Source organism: Manduca sexta, chromosome 27 (genome assembly GCF_014839805.1).
Source record: "Manduca sexta isolate Smith_Timp_Sample1 chromosome 27, JHU_Msex_v1.0, whole genome shotgun sequence".
NCBI classification, from domain to species: Eukaryota; Metazoa; Arthropoda; class Insecta; order Lepidoptera; family Sphingidae; genus Manduca; species Manduca sexta.
The window spans coordinates 19,138,964-19,161,500 of record NC_051141.1 but is presented as its reverse complement, the minus strand read 5'-3'; the positions used below and the strand labels follow the sequence as shown (position 1 = coordinate 19,161,500).

Below are 22,537 nucleotides of genomic sequence, written 5' to 3'. Positions count from 1 at the left end.
TTTAATGTTAAAAAATATTGAAGTGGAAATATTGAATTGAAAAATACCGAACTATAATAATAGATACATTCACTATATAGATGACCATCCAAGACAGATCAACATGTAAACTTAACAGAAATTCATAGAAACCATTTCTAGCCTATGGCTGAGGTCTGCAGCTAACTTCGGATTTATGGACATTTTCTTAGCTGCATTACAAATTAAATATTAAACACAAAACATTTCTTTTATACGAGCCCAACAAAGTGACCCTACTGAACCTAACGGTAAGTGGTGTGGGGTCCAACAGACTGTCGACCGACGAGAGATGATTACCCCTCGACAGTCGACATAATTATGCCGGCCTGTTGGAACCGGATATGCACAGGCTGACGACGGAACGCGGTACACCTACGTGAGCCATTATGGCGGGTTTTACACCTTGTGTACGATAATCGCTATCCAGGCGGATATAAAATATATCCTACCACCAACAAAACTTTCATGCTATTAGAGTTTATAATACGGAGATCAGAATAATGCATTTCAAGATTTAACCTAAGATATTATTGTTAATGCATAATTTATATTATCAATATAGACACAATGAATTATACGGTAGGGACGTTCAATACAGGGTATAAACATTTATTATGTTGACAGAAATAGTACTATGGAAACGTCAGTAGGCGTATTGGTAAACGCTGCTATACATAATATCGTCATGTTCAAGGAGTAATGCTAAATGTCGTAAAGATAATGTTCAATATTAGAACAGGTATTCGTCATCAAAATATTCGATGATTTCAATAGATCTTCAAATCCAAAGCGGAAAGAGACGACACAGTGTTCTCTTAATCTTTCTTTTCTTCTTTCTCACCATTATCTGAAATTGATAATTATAATAATTTATATATATATATATATATATATATATATATATATATACTTGCAAAACATTAAAAAAACTACTAAATTATAGGTAATTATTCGATCTCAAGTTATTTATTTTTCAATTAATGCTAATTTGCTAATTCAAAACTGTTATTATACCAAAAATTACAATCATAGTTCTTGTGAATATAACATTCGAAAAAAATATGCAGTATGATTAAGTGATGGGTGCCATGGGGATAGCGCTGATGATGCTAATTGGTTATCTAAACTAATGCAACAGGAATTAAGCAGGCGGCCAGTGTAAGAGTGCCGAGTGAATCCCGGTTAGCCGACTTTTGGCCACGGTGGCGAAGCTCTACGGAAATCAGGCAAGTACGCAGGAAATATTATAGTGCACAAGTGTGTGCGCAATATACAGGTGCACTTTCTGTTCTTTCACTCTCTTAGTCTGGTGAGATGGCAAATCTGACATAACCGGAGAGAGATCAGGCGCAAGACCTTTAACGTGCTTTCCGAGGCACGGGGGTATCACACCGTCAATTTCCTAACTTCGAGCTGCGACTGAGTAATTTTTAAGATGGAAAAACCTGGTCAATTAATTATTTTGTCCCGAACCGGGATTCGAACCCAGGACTTCAGCGCGGTAGTCGTATTCGTTCCGTGTACAATTCAACTACGCCACCGAGACAGGCGTGCATGGTAAAATGCCGAATGCCAACAAGATGATTATTTGTGCAAGTGCAGTGATAAGCAAAGCATACTAAGGTATTTAATATTTATTATTATATAATATCTGTAGCATTATTCATGGCACCTGTGCATGCCAGTTGGATTTATAGCATTATGTACTTTATATATGTGTACTTTACGCTGATCTGCATACCTGAGGAATATTTCGACGTGATGTCATCGCTGCATAATTGCTGCACAGTTGCAGAATCGGATTCAACGGAGGGCGATGGCGTGGTTCTTAGTAACGGCATGGACGGCAGGGAGACCGTTGGGCTTAAAGAGCGCACATCAACGTTGTCTGATATCATGATGACGTCACTTGCGTTCGTCGACACAGTAATATCTGGCACTGAATCTTCATTGCACGTAATGTTATCGGATACCGTGACATTTTCGGCGACGTTGGAATCGTCAGGATGGAGCTCGGAAAATGAAATCGATATTTGGTCATCTCTGCGTATTTCAATTGTGGCTTGGTCAACTATTTCCTCTTGAGATGTGATGTCTGCTGGTAACGTAACTATTTTGAGTGCTTCTTGAGACAAGACCTGGGTTCCGTCGTTGGTCGAGCGTGGCATAGCGGTAGTACCGGATTCGGAAGCGTTGGCAACCACTACAGACGTTGCACTGTCTTGATTGTGAGCGATAGTCTGCAATGTAGAAGTTGCAGATGGAGATTTCGTAGGCATTTGTGCCGTGAATGATTCTGTTGTTGGGTGTGGGTTGGAGTGAGAAGTGTCAATCTGTTGTATCACAGGATCTGCGGCGATGGCAGTTGAACTCGTGGAATGGTCAGAAGTGATGGTTGCTGCGCTGGTAATAGGCTCGGATGTGCCCGAAGCAATTGGTATGTTCCTCGTTTTTGTCTTTCTATCTCGGGAGGTGTCGGCTTTCTGAGCATCTCGTTTACCTCGATAGGTATTAATAATAGTCGGTATCGGTGTAGGTTTTAGGGAACCCATACTGCCGTCAATGATATTCCGTAGATTAGAACGTAAGGTCCGGCTGTGGCGGCCGTGCGTTCGGCGCACAAAAATAGGATTATTACTGGACGAGCTGTTTCTCAGAGACTGTTTGATTCGCATTACTCGTCTATCGCGCCCGACACGTTCTTCGCGTCCAGATGCATTTGCAACAGTGTCACCTAGTCTTCTAATTGTGCTAAATGAGCGCGTGGTAATGTTGCTACGAATTGATGATTTATTGTTGGCAGAGGATTCATGTTTTGAGTCTCCGTCACTTTCTGGAACAACCGTAATTACAGCGTCGGTGTCCATTGGTTCTGGTGAAGTAGGAAGACTTCTCACGCCTCTCCTAGGTGCCTCGTTCACATGAGTATCTTGCACAAAAGTCATGCCCTGACGGGAGGGGGTACGTGGCGGGCGCATTTCATTCAGGCTTTGCTGGCCAGCGGTGGCAGCATTCTCTAACGGTCTACGTGAGCGTGTCATGATGCGAGCCGGCTGCTGGAAGTCAGAAGCCGGAGATGGAATGACGACGGCCGATTCGACAACTTCATTTGACGCACCTGTTGTGGGTCCAGATGTTGGCGCGTTTGTGTTAGCCGAATCTTGTGTAATATCGCAAGCGCGATCCAGATCTTCTATTGGACAAACATTTCCAGCGGCTGAGCGTTTGATGACGCTAGCAGCCCGTGTGGTATTGCCGCCTTTGCAATCTTTATTTTCCTGCGATTCCGACATTTTGGGTATTTTTCTTTCAACAAGAGAAAAATCTTATATAGGTGACAAATCTGCAGTTATTACTGTTTTGTCAGCTCAGGAATGCAACCCACGTTGGTGCGTAAACTGAAAAAAAAAGATAAACTTTATTTCTATCCGCTTGGTACAGGGTTTTTTATGTAAAATATTTTAACCAAAAATTTTAACAATTTTTTTTGGCGGGACACCTTTTTCCCTTAGGGTTTTAATATATAGTTTACGACTGATTCTCAAACCTACCCAATTATACACAAAAAAAAAATCATAAGAATCGGTCGTGCCATTTCGGAGGAATTTGAAGACTAACACTGACTAACACACGAGAATTTTATATAATATTGGAAGAATAATTTAGTACGCCATTTAATTAGCTTAGCCTTGGTTAGGTATTAGTACCTTAAATACATCTTGAAATAAAAAAATAAAAAAAAATTGCAGCACATAAGTATAAACATTCGCTAAGCATAATTGAACGTTATTGATATCACAATAAGATCGCAAGCCGCTAAGTGCTGGTAAATCGTGAAAGGTAAAACGACATCGGCGGCTGCAATGTACCAACGAGATGTAATTTATCTAGCTAGTTTAACAAATAAATAAACGATTACCATGCAGTGGCGAAGAATGAAATGTTCCGCAATGGAACCCAACACGACTTTTATGTTTTAATAATATGTATAAATGCCAATGACGTTTTACAAATAGACGCGTCATAGACTAACAAAATGGTATATAAAAACGGCGCACTATTTGCTATATTCACGTAACTATACATATAATTACAAATTGGCTCGAAGAAGGAATAAAAAGATGCAGCATACGTTCGTTAGAAAAGGATACATATACATCGACAGTTACGTAACAACGTTAGTGCCGCACGCTCATTGGCTGTTAAGTCGGGTAATTACCTTACTTTCGTTTTGCCAGTATTGAGCTCGGACAACGTATTTATGTAATAAAACATTTTAGATAAATGCGGTCTGCAAATCTTCCTAATGATAATCAGATGGTACATTAATTTAGGAAGGAAAGTAGATTCATTGACTGATTATATGATTGATTGATTATATGACCCCTTCGCCACTGATACAATATTCAATATGTTAGGCATCGACTCTAATATATATCCAACATGAATTAGAGATAAAACAGTTGCTTGTGTTTGAATACTTTTTTAATTAGCCATACATAAAGTTCAATTATTTTTGCAGTCGGTTTTATTTTTTTGTTAGTTAGTTTTATTAGTTATACCTTAAACACAATAAACTCAATACAAAAATAATCTTTCTCATCCTATTTTCTTTTAAGTATTTACTTATTTTTGTAACACGGGGAAATCCGTTACCGCTGGCTCGCCTTCTTTAAACCGATCTACCGACTAAAACCCTTTTCTTTTTTTGGTTTCGCGGAGAAAGTCCCTTATTACTACCGCCCAGCCTTCGTGGGGGGCGACTGAGCGGTTATCCTGGGGTAACCGTGCCTTACGGCCCGGCGTTAAACCGCCCGGATTTTATGACGACCTTCGGGCGACCGCCGGGCCGAGTCCCTAACCCAAGTACAACTAACCTATGCACGGCCTACCAGCTAAAACTCCGCGGTGGCCCTCTTCGGCGCATTAGGGACGGCTGCGGGCTTCCTCTGACGGAAGTGTCTAAGTCTTCGTCCGCAGCCGCCCCTGCGCGGTGCCGCCTTGCGGCCCGTCTCCTATTGGGTATCAGATGCCCCCGCGCACCGAAGGACGCCCTCGGCATCTACGCCAGCATGAGGCCAACTACACACTGCCGTCCATCCCGGGGGTCAACCGAAAAATGTGCAAGAATGCACAAAAATGCACTAGGGCGGACAGCCCCCTGCTACCCGCCGACGACCCCCTTCGTGGCCCCTATTAGTCGCCTCTTACGACAGGCAGGGAATACCGTGGTGGAATTCTTCAAACGCCCCCATTCCACAGGGCGGAACGACTAAAACCCTGCCATACTACTCTCTCTTCTTTATAGCGAAAGTTGCGGGTACAGTTGTTCTGGTGGCGGTCCCCGACGTCGCTGTATCAGACGCTGACGCAGTCTGTTTCCCGACAGACCTTGTAACTGATTCTCTCTGCTCACATTAATCCGGCTCACGAAGCATCATTATATAGAGGGCAGGCTCGCACCGAAGCACATTCTACCCTCTACGTTGTGTAGGCAGTTGCTAAATTGCATGAGAGAAGGTGGCAATGCCAATTAATAGACCTTGAGAAGCGGGTTGTATAACGTATATTGTTATGAAAATTACTATATGCGTAATACTGGCATTAACACTGATTTCGTAGCGTCTTGGATTTATTCGTCGTAGACGCGTAGAGTGCAGCTACGTCGCTCTCTGCCTCGCACTGGCTGTGTTCCTTGCTTCAGGATTTTTTCGGAACTTTCTTTCCTTTCTTGAGGACTTTTTCATTCTTGTATCGCCAGTTCGAACTACCGTTAGCTTGAAATTCGGACTCAGTAAATACTCAGGGTTTTACCATAGAAACCTTTTCGAAGGCTAATTTTCTTTACCTATGCTAAACATTTTTACAAATAAAACTAGGACCTCTCGGGTCCGCTGAGCTTATTTAAACCATTTTTGAAGGAAAACAAATATCTATAACTTACAAAACAATAAGACAATGTGCGGCAGGAAAGAAATATATCCATAAAAACAAAAAAAATCTTTAATGAAAGTTGCACAGAGGTTACTATTTTGCTATTTACTAAAATTCTACCACAAATAACATATTCCAGTTTATATAACAGAGAAGGCAAAACCTTAAACCAAGTTATTACAATAGTTGCTATATCACTTTGATATCACGGGACCGCGATATCACACACTACTACAAAACAGGTACGCGACGTGCGTGGGCGCATTGTCTATCTCTATCACATGGGTTATCTCACATGACACGCCCACTGCACATGTGTGCTACACTGTACATGGTGCTGTCCTCGTCGTGCAGATATGTGCGTCCTGTACAAAGAAGTGGTTCTTTTTGCAAATTCCTCCTTTGGACTTGCCCTTTTATGATATATATAAACGTATGCTTAGATATCCATTATCAAGCCAATGAGCGTTGAGATAAGAAAATATAGTGATGGCTGTATTTTCCAATTATTAGATCTGTCTATCAGAACTGAAAGCATGTCTAGCTTATGCATTGAACCATGTCAATATTCATCCGCTATGTTATATACAGATTGCAATGTTTTGCCAACGAGACGGCTATTTTTCCTTCAAACCATTCTGTGGAAGCGTAAATCGCTTCGTTTTGATACTAATGCAGACTCACGTCGACGGTCGAACAAAGGCTGCCCCACTCGCTAGTCTAATACTGCAATTGCTCAGCGATATTATGGAACTATTAGAAGTCATCTACACAATAAAATAAATAAAATCTGCATCATTTTTCACTGCCTAAGTGTATGTGTAAACTTACTCCCTTATTCATAGACGTTATTTATCTAAGGACGGAGCATTGTTGTGATAACAAGTCTGTTTCTCAGTGCTGACGGCATGGCAGCCTTTAGTGCGTAGACATAGGGCCGTTGTGATTGGCTAATATCGAGATACAAACTTGAATACAAACTTGAATATAGTTCGCTGTCAGATAAACAAAGCTGAAAAACAGACTTGTTATCACAGCAATGCTCCGTCCTTAGAGAAATAATGTTTACGATTAAGGGAGTTAGTCTATAAATGGCTATAAACACTGAATTATGATTAAACTGAAAACTTAACGAAACTTTCGATCACTTAAATGTAAAATTATTTTGAGTGTAAATACATATATAATAAGGCTTTGTAACTTAGATCCTTCATTTACCTTGTTTTATTTTATATAGAGTCTTTTGTGGATAGTATACCACAGGTCACGTTCTATTTCAGTGACGAAGAGTGAGATTTCCCAGAAGGGAAGTCGACACAATATATACCTATGTACCAACACTAATTATAATTATATTTTAGCTCACTGTTATAAATATTTATTACTAGCTTTTGCTCGCGGCATCGCCCGCGTCATGTATTTTTCCGGGATAAAAGTCCCGCTATAGGATTGTGGGGGGGGGGACGATAGGAATAATAATAATAGGATAATAGGATTGATATACTTCGTTTCCGAGAGGTCAAACCAAGAGGAGTTCGTGACAGACTACTTTATTTATTATTTTCCTGCCCTAAAAAGGAGATAAAATCCTAGAGCTCTAGTACAGGGTTACTTACCGGATCATCTGGTCAGCGAATTATATAAATAACATTTCTCTCCTCTAGTCCATACAAACCCCAAAAAATAATCATAAATTGAGATCATAGAACAAAAACTATTCCTCGGTCCCTATATCCTCGGTCGGCACGGCCTATATCATAGGCATCCGATAAGTATATATAATAAGAATATAACAAATAATATAATAAAAGAATTTGTAGAGTAAGTTCGTCGTTGCTCGATTGAATGCGCCTGCGTTCCACTCGGTGCTACTTATTTTTGCACGGTCACGTTCCACTTTAATTGGTTGTATATTCACCTTTGTTCAGTACGTACAATAGCATGAATACCGCTTTTGTGATATTAATGTAATGTAACTTATTTGGTCTTAATGATTTTTCAATTAAGATTTATCAAAATTTTCTAGATTCGAATCTTGAGATTGCTTTAAACACTTCTCCGTACATTGTATTCTAATTCTCATAGCATAATAAATCTTTAAAATGTCATCATGTATCTATGATTTTCAGATATCGCAAATATGTCTGCCTTTATTATTCTATGCCCCGCCCGGGCCAATTAGGGCGAACTGCGCCCCTGTACAATGCACATGCGCATTGCGCAGACGTCCAATATTTTGGATGCTCTATCGATCGAACCACTCACGACCTTTTCTTTTCACATAAAATTAAGCTAAACTAGGTGACAATTTTAAAACATTATACTAGCAAAAAACAATATTCATAGCTTTCCTACAAATACAATTTTTTGAAAATTTTATAAAACATTCACAATGATGAAAAATTTATTTTTTTATTTAGTAACACCTTGTAGTATCACCAGTGGTGAAAGACAAAATATTCCGAAAAGGAACCGAACTCAACATATAGGTGCTAATATACATAGATGCGATCTCAAAATCGTTCTAATAATAAATAGATTGGATAAATTATACATAAAGGAACGCCGGCAGAAATCGGATTATAGGCACCCTTAGCCACTGAGTACCACACTTACTCTTATCTTCCACTGCGAACTCTCAATCCCGTTCACCAAAACCACTCAACCACGACGCAAATAAAAAAAAATATTACCGCTAAATATTTAAATCAATCTTACCGCTCCTGACGAATGCTCAACTTCACTATTCACAGTCGAAATTTATTTAACTACACTGAAACTATTCGTGCTTCGAGCTCCGCGAAAAAACTAAAACACCTCGGAAGTCCCGGGAAGCGTCTGATTACCTGTTGCGGCAAACTAGTACCTTTGGAGTATTGATCTAGGTTCCGAATACACCTGGGCCGCTATATATTCCCACCCCTTCGTAGAACAGTAGGGATTGTAATACAGCTGTTAATAATACCGATTCGTGAATCGGTAATGGAAATCGAATGAATTCATTAGTTAACGTTTGATCGACATTTACGTAGATAAACCATCAGAGGTATTGTAGTATATTATTATTGCCAGATATTCGTGCTATGCATCATTTTAACAAATATTAATATAATCGATCATTTTTAATTTGCATTTACATAGGTAATTCCATTTACTAGTTACTCACTAGATTTTCTGATTGTAGATCTACGATGATTATTTATTAATTATGTAATGCGTTAATAAGATTTTTCTATAATGAAAGTCTGCATAAATAAAATATTTTTTGTAGTTATTATAATTACACCACTCAGGACACACGTTAACAATTTATTTATTATTTTTAACTGAAAATTTAAAGACAATTAAAGACTTTTTGAGATCAGCCATATTCCAAGGAATTCCAATCATTATGAATCACAATGAAACAGTTCTCCACATGAGTTGATACGATAACAATGGATTTATATTTATACCAAACGGTACCTAACGGGCGCTTGAATCCAATAGCCCGCTCATAGTCTGTATGTTTAAGCCACTGATCTAGAATGTTGTATATTATGGTCTACAGACGGTCGGCAATCATTCATAATGGCATAAATGTCAGTAAAATGAATTGGATATTAGTAGATTTTTAAAAATATAATTATTTTTATGTTGTCCTTGCAATTCTTTATTAGTTGTCAGTGTTATATTTGGTTGTGATAAGTAAGTTGTTAAAGTGAGTCTTCCAATGTACTTCATTTTGAAAGTCTATTATCTTTCCAAGTACCTTAGAAGAAATAATGTTACGTGCTTCTGCCTAATAAATTTCCTACATAAATGTTATTAGTTAATAAATCAAGTAGTAAACTTTTCTGTGTCGATTCGAGATGTTGAAAAACTGATCGGTATAGTACAAGTTTCCCATCCCTATGCGTCAGTGCAGGCGATGTGTCAAAGTTAACGCATGCGCGTTGGTAAAATAGGACATTCTAGAAACACTTTTTTTATTTTAGAATTCGCTACTTACCTTTTATATCGACCGATTTATATCGGTTATGAATCATAGAAAGGGTAGGTAGGAATTCAATAGACAACTATGTTACCCGGAATCTATCTTTGTTGCACGATGTGATAGGATATTTGCTATTTTGAACCCTATTACGTTGATTGTAAGACCTAAGTTTCGAGTGCAAGATCTCACCGTTCTTATATTCGTCTGCTATGAATCCAAGAGGAGAAAAAAATATGTTTGGAGCCAAAATAATTTTGTAATAAATCGTTTTAATCGAAATATATATATTTCAACCTTACCTCTCTGCCAGCACCATTCTCTTACCTGTTAAGCTTTATTTGCATCATTTTCGTAGTCTTAACTTATATAAAGGAATTTATATTTACTAGATACTTTATTCAGCTGAACCCATCTCGTTCTAGGTGACGTCTTTTGAGTTTATCTATATCCAGGTGTTTTGCCAAGATGCCTATCAAATCTTTGGAGTTTAATGAAGGATTATTCAACCAAACTATCAAAGTTATAAATTCCCATTGATCCCTAAGTGAGCAGTTTGCGTAGCATTCTATGTCATATTTGTTTATTCTAAGTTTTATAAATTACTCAGTCTGTTTTTATTATTTTGAATGACGAGACGAGCTTGCCGTTCGCCTGATGGTAAGTGATACAACTGCCCATGAACAGTAAAAACACCATCCAACACCTTGAATTACAAAGTATTGTTTGGTATTCCACAGCGCTCGCTATCCTAAGACATGAGATGTTAAGTCTTATTATGTTCAGTAGTTACACTGGCGCCAATGTTCTTCAATTCGAAACACAACAGTGACTACACACTGTTGCTTGGCGGCCGAAATAGAGATTGCGGTGGTACCTACCCTGGCGGACTCTAACATATGAGAGACCACCAGTAAATATATAAATTGTTAACATTTCGGAAATATAAACTCATTAAGCCGTGGGATTACCTTCTAAAGATTGTCTTCTAAGCTTAGAATTCCTGCCATAAGCAAGCATTATCATTGTAGTGTATATTATGTTAGCTAGTGTCACGAACAACAAAATATGTACCTTGTTATTATTGTTCAAGTGTATTTTTCTGATTAATTCCATTGTGTAATTTCTTACAACCAGAACTCATGACCTAAATTTCTTAATACGTATCATTACTTGAAAAGTCATCATGATCTTTGCTATTATTTCTAGGACTGGTTACATATATTATACTAGCTTTTGCTCGCGACGTGCCCGTTTGAAGGAGTTTTGCGGGATATTGCTTTTTTTTCCGACTTACGTGATATGTATCGTTATATTATTGGTCATAAGACCAAATTGCAAAAAATCATTATAAATTGTAGCCTTTGTGTTATTCTGATGTATAACCAATATTACTGTAAAGTTTCATCCAAATCCGTTTAGTCTTTTTTTCGGAAAGAGTAACAAACATACATTCATACATACATACATCCACCCTCACAAACTTTCGCATTTATAATATAATAAAATAATACGTTGCCTAAAAAGAATTATCATAATATTTAAACAGAATTTCGCAGTGATGTGGGCTTCGTCTCCATATTTCTTACATATATGGAGACCATTCGGGACCTTGTTCATAAGCCTTCGATCCTTATCCATATCGAGTGGTTAATGTGAAATTTCCAAATGAAGATATAACCGAGATGTTTTTTCATGGCGCAGGCCTTTACTAAGCCCACCAAAAATCCGCTCTATATAGGCTTGAGTCGCGCAATATAGAGACTTCTTAAACAAAAAGTTTACATGAACGGACCGCATCCATGGTTACACGAATCGGTGGGATCGGTTCCAGTCGAATCGTAGTTTCAAAGTGATCAAAAAGTTTTTAGATATTGGGAAAATTCGCCACACACCTGTCTAATATTGGTCAAACATCTGGTTTTTAGGTCATACATGTGAACCTAGGCCCGAGTGATGCAGGCCCGTGCCGAGCAGTAGAAGAGTATATAATGTAGGTCTGAAATTATCGTTATTATTATTGCCTTAACCAGTCCTTGAAAATGTTTATGCAATGCTGTAGTGGGATTGATTTGTTGTCACAGAAAGACTATAGTTGCCAATAAGAAAAGAGGTAGGAGAAGTATATGGTATGTGTAGGTATGGTAAGTGTGTGGTTGGTATGGAGTGGTGCACCAGGTAGTGCCAGTTGACGTCACGAATCCGCATGACAATAATCTTGCTACAGCTGAAAAAGATAAAATTTCTGAATATTATATCTGGTACACGAATGCGAAACCTGGACCTTCAATTCTCTACAAGACTACAATATTAAAGTGCCTGGAGTATCGTGTCCAGAGGCTTTAAATTGGAGGTTGTTCAATTTTCTACAAGACTACAATACTAAAGAGATTGGACTAACATCTCCAGAGGATTGTTAATTGGAGTTTGGGTCAGGAGTCAAACGCAGAAGGCAGTATTTTTAGACACAGCATGCTTTATGTGTCGGTACGGCAACATCATACTTTCAGTCATAAATATGAGTAAATTTACACACTCTGAACTACAAAATTACCAAAAAATCAGAAGACTAAATGTGTGACGTTTGTCGAAAATATTTGCTATCCATGGATGACTTTTGATGCAATGTTAGCAGCGGTAAAGACGTATATGTGGTTTTATTTGTAGAAAGAAAGAAAATACTTATTTGTTACACGCAAAATTATGTTCTAATTACAAAATCACTATACTTAAATCTATTTGCTCGTCACAAAAGCGATCCCAGCTCAGCATATGCTGATAAAAAAACCAGCTTTTAGTTTTTCACTGTATATGTCGGCGTCAAAGGCATTAACAGTGAAAAACTAAAAGCTAACGAGCATCATGAATGCCCCGTGCAATTCATGCACCAAAATGCATAGGCGAATAAGTATTTAGTAACGCAATGTAAAAATGGCCCTTTGAAATTTTGTTATGCCGACATCTAGAGACAACATTATCAAACTACCAAAAATATTTGTATTCAGCCAGCGATATTTATATTACGGTACTGTGTAATACACTGTAAACGCCTACCGCCATCTAGTGAGCTTATAGAACTACTAAATCCATCCTTGAACTGTAAACGTGCAAGTCATATTGTTAATGCTGTCGAGCCTTCGTTCAAAATAATCTTGGGCCGCTGTTAAAAAAAAAAAAAGAAACAAAATAAAAAGAAACAATAATCTGTATGCATACTATAAAGAAGATATTCGTGCTAAGGTTACACGTGCCCCACTAATTCGCCTGTCTAAGATAAAATTTCGCCCAAATTCCCTTAAATTTTACTATAAAATAAGTTTGGGTATACTTCCTTTGTCCAAAAGCTTGAAGGCTGCGACGAGGTAACTTGCCGCCAGGTGCAACGTGCATCCCCAAACCTGAAATTGTGTAATAAAATTCGAATTAAAATTAAATCATCCACGGAATGGTGCTATCGATTCTAATTCAAATTTTAATCCACTATCCAAACATGCTCTACATTCTAATATACTTATATACATAATATATACAGTCTTACTTATAAACTTGTTTTAGCGTTAAAAGGTGGTTAAGAATTGCTTAAATAGCTGTCAAAAACATCACCGCTTTTCTAGTTTAAACCTTATTAGGATGCAAGATGGCGGGTTTTGACTTATAGCGGATCGAGTAAATTTGTGCTTTAACAAAGCATAGCTTTACAAAATTTTAATAATTAAGACTGATAATATGTACATTAATACGCGAAGAAAAATCTTCAGCCCTCTTTTTAGGCACACTGCACACACGGAGAAATGTGAGATCTGGCGTAATTAAAGTACATGTAGAGAAGAGGAATTGAGCTCGAATTTAGACCACTAACCGACTACTACTATACTTAACCAAGTTAGTTTACCAGAGTCCATCTGATTATAATGCTAACGCGTTGTCTATTCCCTTCATTAGCAAGCAGTTTATAAGCAAAGTGTATTCATACTAATTAGCTCTACACGTTATAAAACAAAGTACATGTTTCTCTCTGTTTATATGTTATTGATTTTCTCGAATTCTACTGAACGGATTATTATGAAATTTGGTATTGAGATAGACAAAACCTTGGGAAAGTTATAGGCTTTCTATCCCGGAAAACTTCTTCATGTGGACAAAGCCACGAGCAAATTAAACTAGTTAGTTATAAATAAACTTTGAAACGTGTTGTTTCCAATATAAAATTCATCTATAGGTAAACTAAATTTGCAAAATATAATCTCGAACCTGGAAAGCGAACCCAGGATACTAATGCTAGCGTAACGAAGCGTTAAACATTCAAATCATATAGCTATGTAGCAAATTTATCGAGCGGTTAGTCCAAGTTCTGTTATTGTGAAATAGCATTTACACTAACAGTTTAAAGTTTGTTTTCGATTGTGTTCGGCGTGTTTTTGATTCAAGCAACCCTTATTTTGCCAATTAGTTAGCAGGCTGGGTGGTGTAAAGGTCGCACACCAGACGCAATGTCTGGAGATCCGAGTTCGAGCCTCGGTCACAGCCGTTAAATTTTTATTTCACAGCGTTATTGGTGGTGTAATCTGTAATTTCAAGATTTGATTTCTAAAATATCCTTTTGTTTTCGGATTCATAGATTACTTGTATGATAAACTATAATTTTAATTTGTGAATATTGTCGAATCAATTAAAATACTAGATTCTAGTAAAATATGTTTAAAGGATTCTGTGTGAATATTTGTATATATACCCAATAAATCATCGGGATTATTGACGAAAACTTTTAAAAACAAACATCGGTTCTACTTGTGTAAAATCGTTGAAGTTTATTTGTCATTCATGGATTTTTCGATAACTTTTCTTTACAAAAGAAAATAACACACAATTTAGGCAGAATTGTTAATTAAATATATTTTTCGAAATCGCAGCGACCGAATAAAATCTTAAATTCACCTTTACTAGACGGCAGACAGAAAATAGAGCTTTAATTACATTAAAAAAAACTATAGTAAATACCAAAATTCGCAAATATAGAAGTCAAAAATACACATTAAACATTATTTATATACTTTATCGTTTCCTCATCGAATCAGTCTTCGCCTACGCGACTTAACTTTACCAATACATACATATTAATTTTCCTGTAAACGTAAAACAACGCCATCTTTGCTAACTTGTACACATTATTACATTCGCGTGCTGAGGCAATGTTAACGCGTACTGCACTTGGCATTAATAAACATATTATATTTAAAATGATAAATAACGTGATCTTCGCAGCTATTTAAAGCATAGGTAAAATAATTTGGTAGACTTTTTTTGTATGAGTAAATATTCGCTGAATTTAATGCGATATCGGAATAAAAGCTCGTAAATGCTACAACATATATTAACATGAAGTATATAAGAAAACATTTGAATATATAGAAATTGCAAACGCATATTGGCATATTTTTAACAGCATTAGTGGTGTCAAAGATCATAAGAGGCTACTGAAAACGCACCTATTCGATCATGAATTTGATGATTGATATAATTTGGTGTCCTACAGCGGCAAGATGGCGACCGCCAATATCCGTCTTGTGCGGCCAAATCAGCTTACATCGTGGCGACGACGCCTGCTTTTATCATTTATTGTCCTCTAATCTCTTGATTGTCAAAATGGTATCCAAAAACTTTATTGATTTTTTGTCATCTTAACGTTTTTGAGAGTAAATTTTCTGCAATCATTGCGATGGATATCTTTGACTCTGTAGTTCGTCATTTGGTCCCAGAATATAGACAAAATATCCGGCAACGACAAATCTGGAAAATAACGAAAAAACAATTAAATTTTTACTAACGGTTTTGTAGCAACGTCTCTGGCCGACATTGGATACATCCTAAGCATGAAAAGCCGGGCATGCGCGTTGTCATCGGCCGCTCTGAAACTTTATTGATTGATGCACTAACAACTTCATCTCACTCACTATAACTGTCAGTTTAATTCAAATAATTGTGTCAACTGGCATTGGCCTCATAAAAAATTTGAAAAATTATGAGGAATACGTCTGGTAAACTGCATGAACTGGTGGCACAGACTGGTGGCATGACTGGCGCGAGACCCCCGTGTGACATGCGTATTGATCAGGTTTGCGTCGACGGTGGCGCCATCTGGAGCTGATGGTCACCCTCCCTTATACTAGTCGTGTTTCGTTACTTGTGAGAGAATCATATGGATCTGATTGTGCTACTGTCTTGATTTGGTATCGATTGAAACGGCGGATAGGGATATTTTTATTAATTTTTGAAAGAATTTCTCCTAACGCAGCAGGCGATTCACATTTAACAACACCTGTACAATAAAGACGGTGAAAAGTTCAAGACATAAAAAATTCTTTGGCATGGCGTCATATATTTTTTATGTCAAAAAGTGACCAAACGCATGGTAAAGAAATCAATCAATACTTTAACGATTTATTTGAATGAGATTCTTAAGAATATAACAGATGAAAGTGCAGTTTACATTAACAATTTTAGGTATATATATTTATAGATTATAATTCATGTGACGCTTAACCGTCTTTTAAGATTCATTTCTAAAACTCCTTGGTGTATTACTTGGTGTACATAAGCAAGCCGCATGCAGATATCATGGTTAATAACTGGTCAGCTGAGCATAGTCAGTGTAAATTTAGCAAATAATCAATAAGAAGCAGTGGTGTCGCAAAGAACGTGACAGTATTGTGGCAAAATAATGAACACAGTATTGTGATAAAACAAAAAAATATTCTAAAAAATATTGGAATAAAATTACACATATTGAACGGGTTATTTATGTCACAAGGTTTAATATTTATTTGTAATACATTTATTTTAGTAACCTCTTTAAAATGTCTGTAATTTTCCGGTCTAATACTATGTTAGGAAAGATTGATAATGAGTGATAAAGGCAATAATTTTTGGAACGATGCACAAGGAATTTATGGAAAATATCCCTCTTAAAACAGAATCTTTTGGAATTGAATTGAAACATTCGAAACTTGTATAGTTAACGATACGAATAACTGAACAAATTCAAAACTTGAGACGGCGTGTACACTTGTGTTAAACCAATATATTTTTCTAAAAAAAATACTGATCAAATTGAATTAAAAAAAAAATGTAATGTAATAATTTAATTAAAGTGATTTACTTTAGTCTCAGCCAAAAATATTTCAATTAATCTGAACGTGTATAGGCGATTTGAAGTTTTGAAATTTATTCAGCTATCTAGTTCAATAGTGCTACACCTCTACATGCAGTTAAAAAAGCGGGTAATGGTTGAAATTTGCATCCTTTATAGCAGCATCATAGCAGCGTATAACATCGGCTATGAACTGAGAGACCCAGGACCCGACTTAGGTTCCAGCAAAATTTGTTTTCTCTAGAATGATTTTCCCGGGATTGGATCAGAAGTGACGACAAACATGCCAATCGTAATAGCAGAACAAAATCATTCTGCAACCCCACAGAGTGGGAGCAGAACAGGTGGATGAAGACAGTGTGTAAGTTGAAGTTTTTGAATGACTAGTTGCTTAGCACAATCAACGTAATTAACCGATTTAAACCATTCTCAATCAATATAATACATTTTTTCCAAGTAGCATCAGAAATGTTTTATCTCAATTAGCTTCCTTTTATCCTATGAAATATTTCCCCTTATGTAGCTCTGTAGGCAGTCGACGAATATAAATAGTAAAACTAAAAGTAAATCATCTGATATTTTAAACCTCCACTGTTCATCAAAACATAAAATACATATAGATTATAGAAAGAATCGCGTGCAAAAGGAATTTTATTAACTGATCACTTCATGCATATTGTATATCCACTTATTTGAAATCCTTGACACATGTATATTAACCATGTAGTCAAGAGGGCCATTAGACTAAGAGTTGCTCCGCGACTCCACACTGTGCAATTTGCACAGCTGCGAACAAACCCGCAGGGCACTATGTGATAAAGCAATACCGCCCTTGGGCGCTTCAGCTGAGGGAGAGTCTCTGGAGCGAGCTAATTGAAGAAGTTGTCGTGACTTTGTTCCCCTCTACTGAAGATGTGATATTGGTATATTTCGGCCGCAGAATTTAGGGTGGTAGTGTTTCGAATACGGAGTTAAAACGCGGCTCTGGGTCTTGACGACGCCCGTGGTCATACGTGGGTTCTAGCCGTTGAGCATCTGGGTATAAGGCTCCATGGTCTCTTTTCCGTATAAATTGAACAGGGCCTATCATCTCAGTGAAAACCGGGAAGTTGGTCCTGCTCAAGAAGGAGGGTCAACCCGCGGAGTCACTATCATACTACCAGCCTATCATGTTGCTCGACGAGGTCTCTAAGCGTTTAGAGCGGATTATACACGCTCACCTCGTCGAGCACCTTGAAAAGGTCGGGCCGGACTTGGTAGACTGCCAGTCCGGTTTCCGGTATGGCCGATCCACGATCCATGCAATTTTGTGGGTGAAGGCATAAGCAGAGGATGCATTCGCCCGGTGTGAAGTGGTCTTGGCGGTATCTCTAGATATCACCAATGCTTTTAATACTTTGCCATGGTCGTGAAAATACATGAAACACAGCGGAACTTATATCTTCAGAATCTGGTTCGATCGTACCTGTCTTATAAGTGCATAGTATATCCGGGCGCTGATGGGTGGCATCTAAGAGCAATTAACTGCGGTGTTCCACAATGCTCAGTCTTGGGTCTTCTCCTATAGAACATCGGTTACAATTGGGTGTTCCGTGGTGCCGACCCTCAAGATATCACTGTTGTCTACTAGGCGGATGACACCCTGGCGAAAGTGCGAGCTAGGACCTTTCAAAAGACTGCCCTGCTCGTCTCATCTGGCACTGAGCACTGAGCACTGGGTCTCACAGTGGCATTGAATAAAAGCCTTTGATTCCCCTGGCCTCGGAAGAGGCCACCTATGGAGGCCTATATCATAGTGGAGGTGAGCGGATTCCCATCGGCTCCACAGTGAGGGTTGTACGCTCGAATTGTGCGGTCTATGGCCTTATACGGTTCCGTCTTGGCCAAGTCCCTGACCGCGCGATGCATAGCTCTACTGCGCTAGCCGCAATGTTTAATCATTTGGGGCTACTGCACGGTCTCCTAAGAGGCGGTCTGTGTCTAGGCCGGTAGTCTGCCAAGGGAGTTGGATATCAAATATCTCTTGTCAGTAGTATTCTGACGTGAAAAGGTATCCCGAATTGGGCAAAGACTGACAGAGGTCACGCCCCAATTAGTCTCCATCCGCAGCGACGTCGTGAAGGCGTAGCATATCAGGGTGGAGAGTCCGAGTGCGGGTTTGAGGACAGTTGCGGCAGTGTGATCTGTCTTCTTAAGCTGGTTTGACAAGCGCCACAGTGCGTGGATATTCCGTCTGACATCGGTTCTGATTGGCAATGGGTGTTTCCACTAGTTTCTGTATCGGATTGGAAAAGAAAAAAGAGTCCGCTGTGTGACTCGAGAATACGGTTCAATATACTCTGAAGGAGTGTCCAGCTTGGCATCTACACCACAGCGCTCTTAGAGCATTCGTCGGAGGAGACCTCTCGCTGCCGGCCGTGGTTTCCGCTATGGATGGCAGATGGAGTTCGTGGCGAGCGATGACCTACTTCTGCGAGTACGTCATCTCGTGGAAGGAGAGTGCCTTGCAGGATATGCTTTTAATATCGAGTAAGCAGAACGATTGACGCCATCTTTAAAATCGATCCACTAGCTAAAGTGGCCTCACCATAATTAGTCGCTTTTCAACGGACACTATTCCATGCACGAAATGGTTCTCCTTGCATCTACCCTCCGTACCCACTACCTATATATCATACACTATTTTGAATATAATGAAATTACTTATATCCAAACGATACTATAATTATAAAATCAATAGATTAGTTGATTTAGTTTACCCTAGTGCTGTAGTTCGTCGAAAGCCATTCTTTATAAGAGTCAAACTTAATTTAGTCACAGTAAACAAACTCTGGTGGAAGGACTCTCGGATGCGAGAGCCTAGTAAAATTCCAAGGACTATATCTGTCGCCATGCAACATTATCCGAACACTGTTGTATACCGATTGGAAGAATATTGTATCCAATATAATTACTGGGCATTATGAGGCTCGATATCTAAAGTCTCTGGGTGAGGAGCGCAGTACAATACCACACAATGCTTTGTGAATGAAGGTTGGCTGGTGTTGCTGCTGTTAATGCGTAGCTTTACTGCTTACCATCAGGCAAGAGGCTTGTTCTATTCGTCATTATTAAATAAGAAAACAAATTCTTTCACATAAAGTTAGCCATTACTAAAATTATGCTTAATCAAGTTAGTCCTTGCCTGTGGTAAGAGGTTACTAACTTGAGTGCAGGGGAAGCAGAAAATATGATTTGTTTATTTATTTCAATTAAGATACCCAAAGGGCAGCGGGACGGCGCGCGATGTACGTGCCTTTAGAGTTGCCGTCCTTTTCTGGTGACATGGATCGCAAGACATGACATGCCGCGAGGGGTGTGCAGTCAATCGTATGCGCAAACATACGAGAAGGTAAGTACGAAAATATAGCAAAACGGAGCAAAAGATTTACATTTACAATAATACAATGCTTTGCTCGCGATTTCTCTTAAACCAAATTTTATCGTCCCTGTAGGAAGCTATGTTTTATGGTTATACCCATGATGTAAGTCTTTTATAATATGGATTACGATACTGCGATTTTCGTGTGTATTTATTGGTCATGCAAGCGATTTTAGGACTTGTTTTGAAAAGTACTAGGTGCATTTCTACATAATCATCATGTGAAGCTTTAAAATCAAAAGTATCGGTACCCATCAAGGTGTCAGAAACATCCCGGAAAAATAAAAGTCACATTTATTTGTACCTGTCATTGCGTCTCTACATCTACGCTCGTCGGCTGTGGAACATAAAAAAAAATCGCCTCAAAAATGTTTGACGGCTTCCCTTAGTAAATATTAAAGTGTTTCTACAGTTCAGAGGTGGAAATAGGTACGAATCTGTATGTTATACGAATATATCATCAAGTTTTTATACCAGGGCGAGAGCAGAAAACATACTCCTGCCATTAGTCGATATAAAGAAGATGGACATTAGTGTCATTTCTACACAAATGCATCGCATAACGCCATAAGTATATAGGGGCGCTGCACCCGAATAGTACCAGCTGTGCTAGCAATAATGAAAATGAAATGCTAGGTCTCGTGTGCCTACTACCATTTACCGGGTCAATTCAGTTTTCAGGCTCCTAATGTAGTAACCTTAATATCACCCGACCAGCAATCAAAGTAATGCATTTATGATTGAAAATAAAATAGTATGGCTATTTTGGTCACATGCAATATAAAACATAGCATTTGCAGATCTATTTCCTGAAAAGGTAGATTTTTGCAACAATTAATAATTAAGAACATCAGATGAGAGGCCCTATAACACATTAGAGATTAATAAAATATAAGGGTGGCCTGTCGTTGATAGCCAGAGTGCAGTGAATGAATCTAGAATACTATGTTGATAAGAATAGAAAAATTTACTAATCGAAATTGACGGGGACCTGATGATGCCTATGATATTCTAAAAAATACCCTCAGTAATAACCGAAAAGAACCAGAAATAAGATTGTTTAGCAGATAGGCGCAATATCAAAGAGGTATAACAAATTATACGTCTCTGCATAATAGCAACATTTTGTAGAGTTAAATTTTGCCTGATAAAACTATTTGTATGCATCGCTGATGCTGTTGGTAATAATACGCTTGAAAACAAGATTTTTCGATTTCTACATAGCGAATTAATATTTATGAAATTTTTGAACATTATAGTACCTAATTATTAATTATAATAAATTGTTGCGAGACAGAAAGTTCTTCGAGTATGTGTGTATGTGCGTATATTTATGTGTGCGGGCGCGCGTGTGCATGTGTGTGTGCGTGTGTGTGTCTGTAAGCGTGGCGTGCGTGCGTGCGTGGGTGCTGTATGCGAGCGCGCGCGTACGTGCATGCGTGCGTGCGAGCGTGCGTGCATGCGTGCGAGTGTATGTGCTTTTTTATTTACATCAAAGACGGAGGATACTGAAGGTGCAGGAAGGAAGTTCCCAAACTATTTCCATCTTTTAAAATAATTACAAAAATTGGTACACAAATGTGGAATACATGAGTGAAATCAGTCGTCTTGCCAATATAGAGATAAGTGGCACAAAAATGATTACTACTCACCTCCTAGTATTAAAGCTTGGTGATATACAGACAAAAATCAAGTATCATCATCACCATCGTCACCAGCCCGCTGCGGTCGTTCACCTTGCTTCGCTGACGGATCACTTCTTTTCGAATTTTGTGTTTCAAAGAGACTCCGAGCATAGCTCTTTCCATCACAAATATTTTCATTAAAAATCCTGTTTAACTTTAGTTTTTTTTTTATTATTTGGTAGTGTAAGAACGAATGTTTGCATGAGTGTATTTCTGACTGACGAGTAATATTACCGTTGCGAATGCTCTTAGAGTAATATTGGCATTAGGGCGTGTAAAATTACTTTTTATTCATATTTATTTTCTTCGAAACGTACACTTTTTTATTTTACATGTACAGTTCGAGAAACTTATTG

The 22,537-nt window shown here is 38.2% G+C and overlaps 1 protein-coding gene and 1 long non-coding RNA gene across 2 annotated transcripts in view; one reads left to right on the top strand and one right to left on the bottom strand.

Moving 5' to 3' along the window:
• The window catches only part of LOC115440555, a 93,849-nt gene that overhangs the window by 61,138 nt on the left and 10,174 nt on the right, over positions 1-22,537 (top strand). The gene's annotated exons all lie outside the window — the stretch shown is intronic.
• On the bottom strand, positions 363-3,413 carry LOC115440551 (mucin-5AC). The gene is made up of 2 exons (XM_030164914.2): positions 1,763-3,413; positions 363-868 (listed from the first exon to the last, which is right to left on the bottom strand). The coding sequence occupies exons 1-2, from the start codon at positions 3,312-3,314 to the stop codon at positions 837-839; spliced, it is 1,584 nt and encodes a 527-aa protein (XP_030020774.1). The 5' UTR covers positions 3,315-3,413; the 3' UTR covers positions 363-836.

Coding starts and splice junctions, on each gene's coding strand:
- LOC115440551 (XM_030164914.2), bottom strand. CDS start 3,314: ATGTCGGAATCGCAGGAAAATAAAGATTGCAAAGGCGGCAATACCACA. Junction 869..1,762: donor CACGTCGAAATATTCCTCAG/GTATGCAGATCA, acceptor TATCAATTTCAG/ATAATGGTGAGAAAGAAGAA.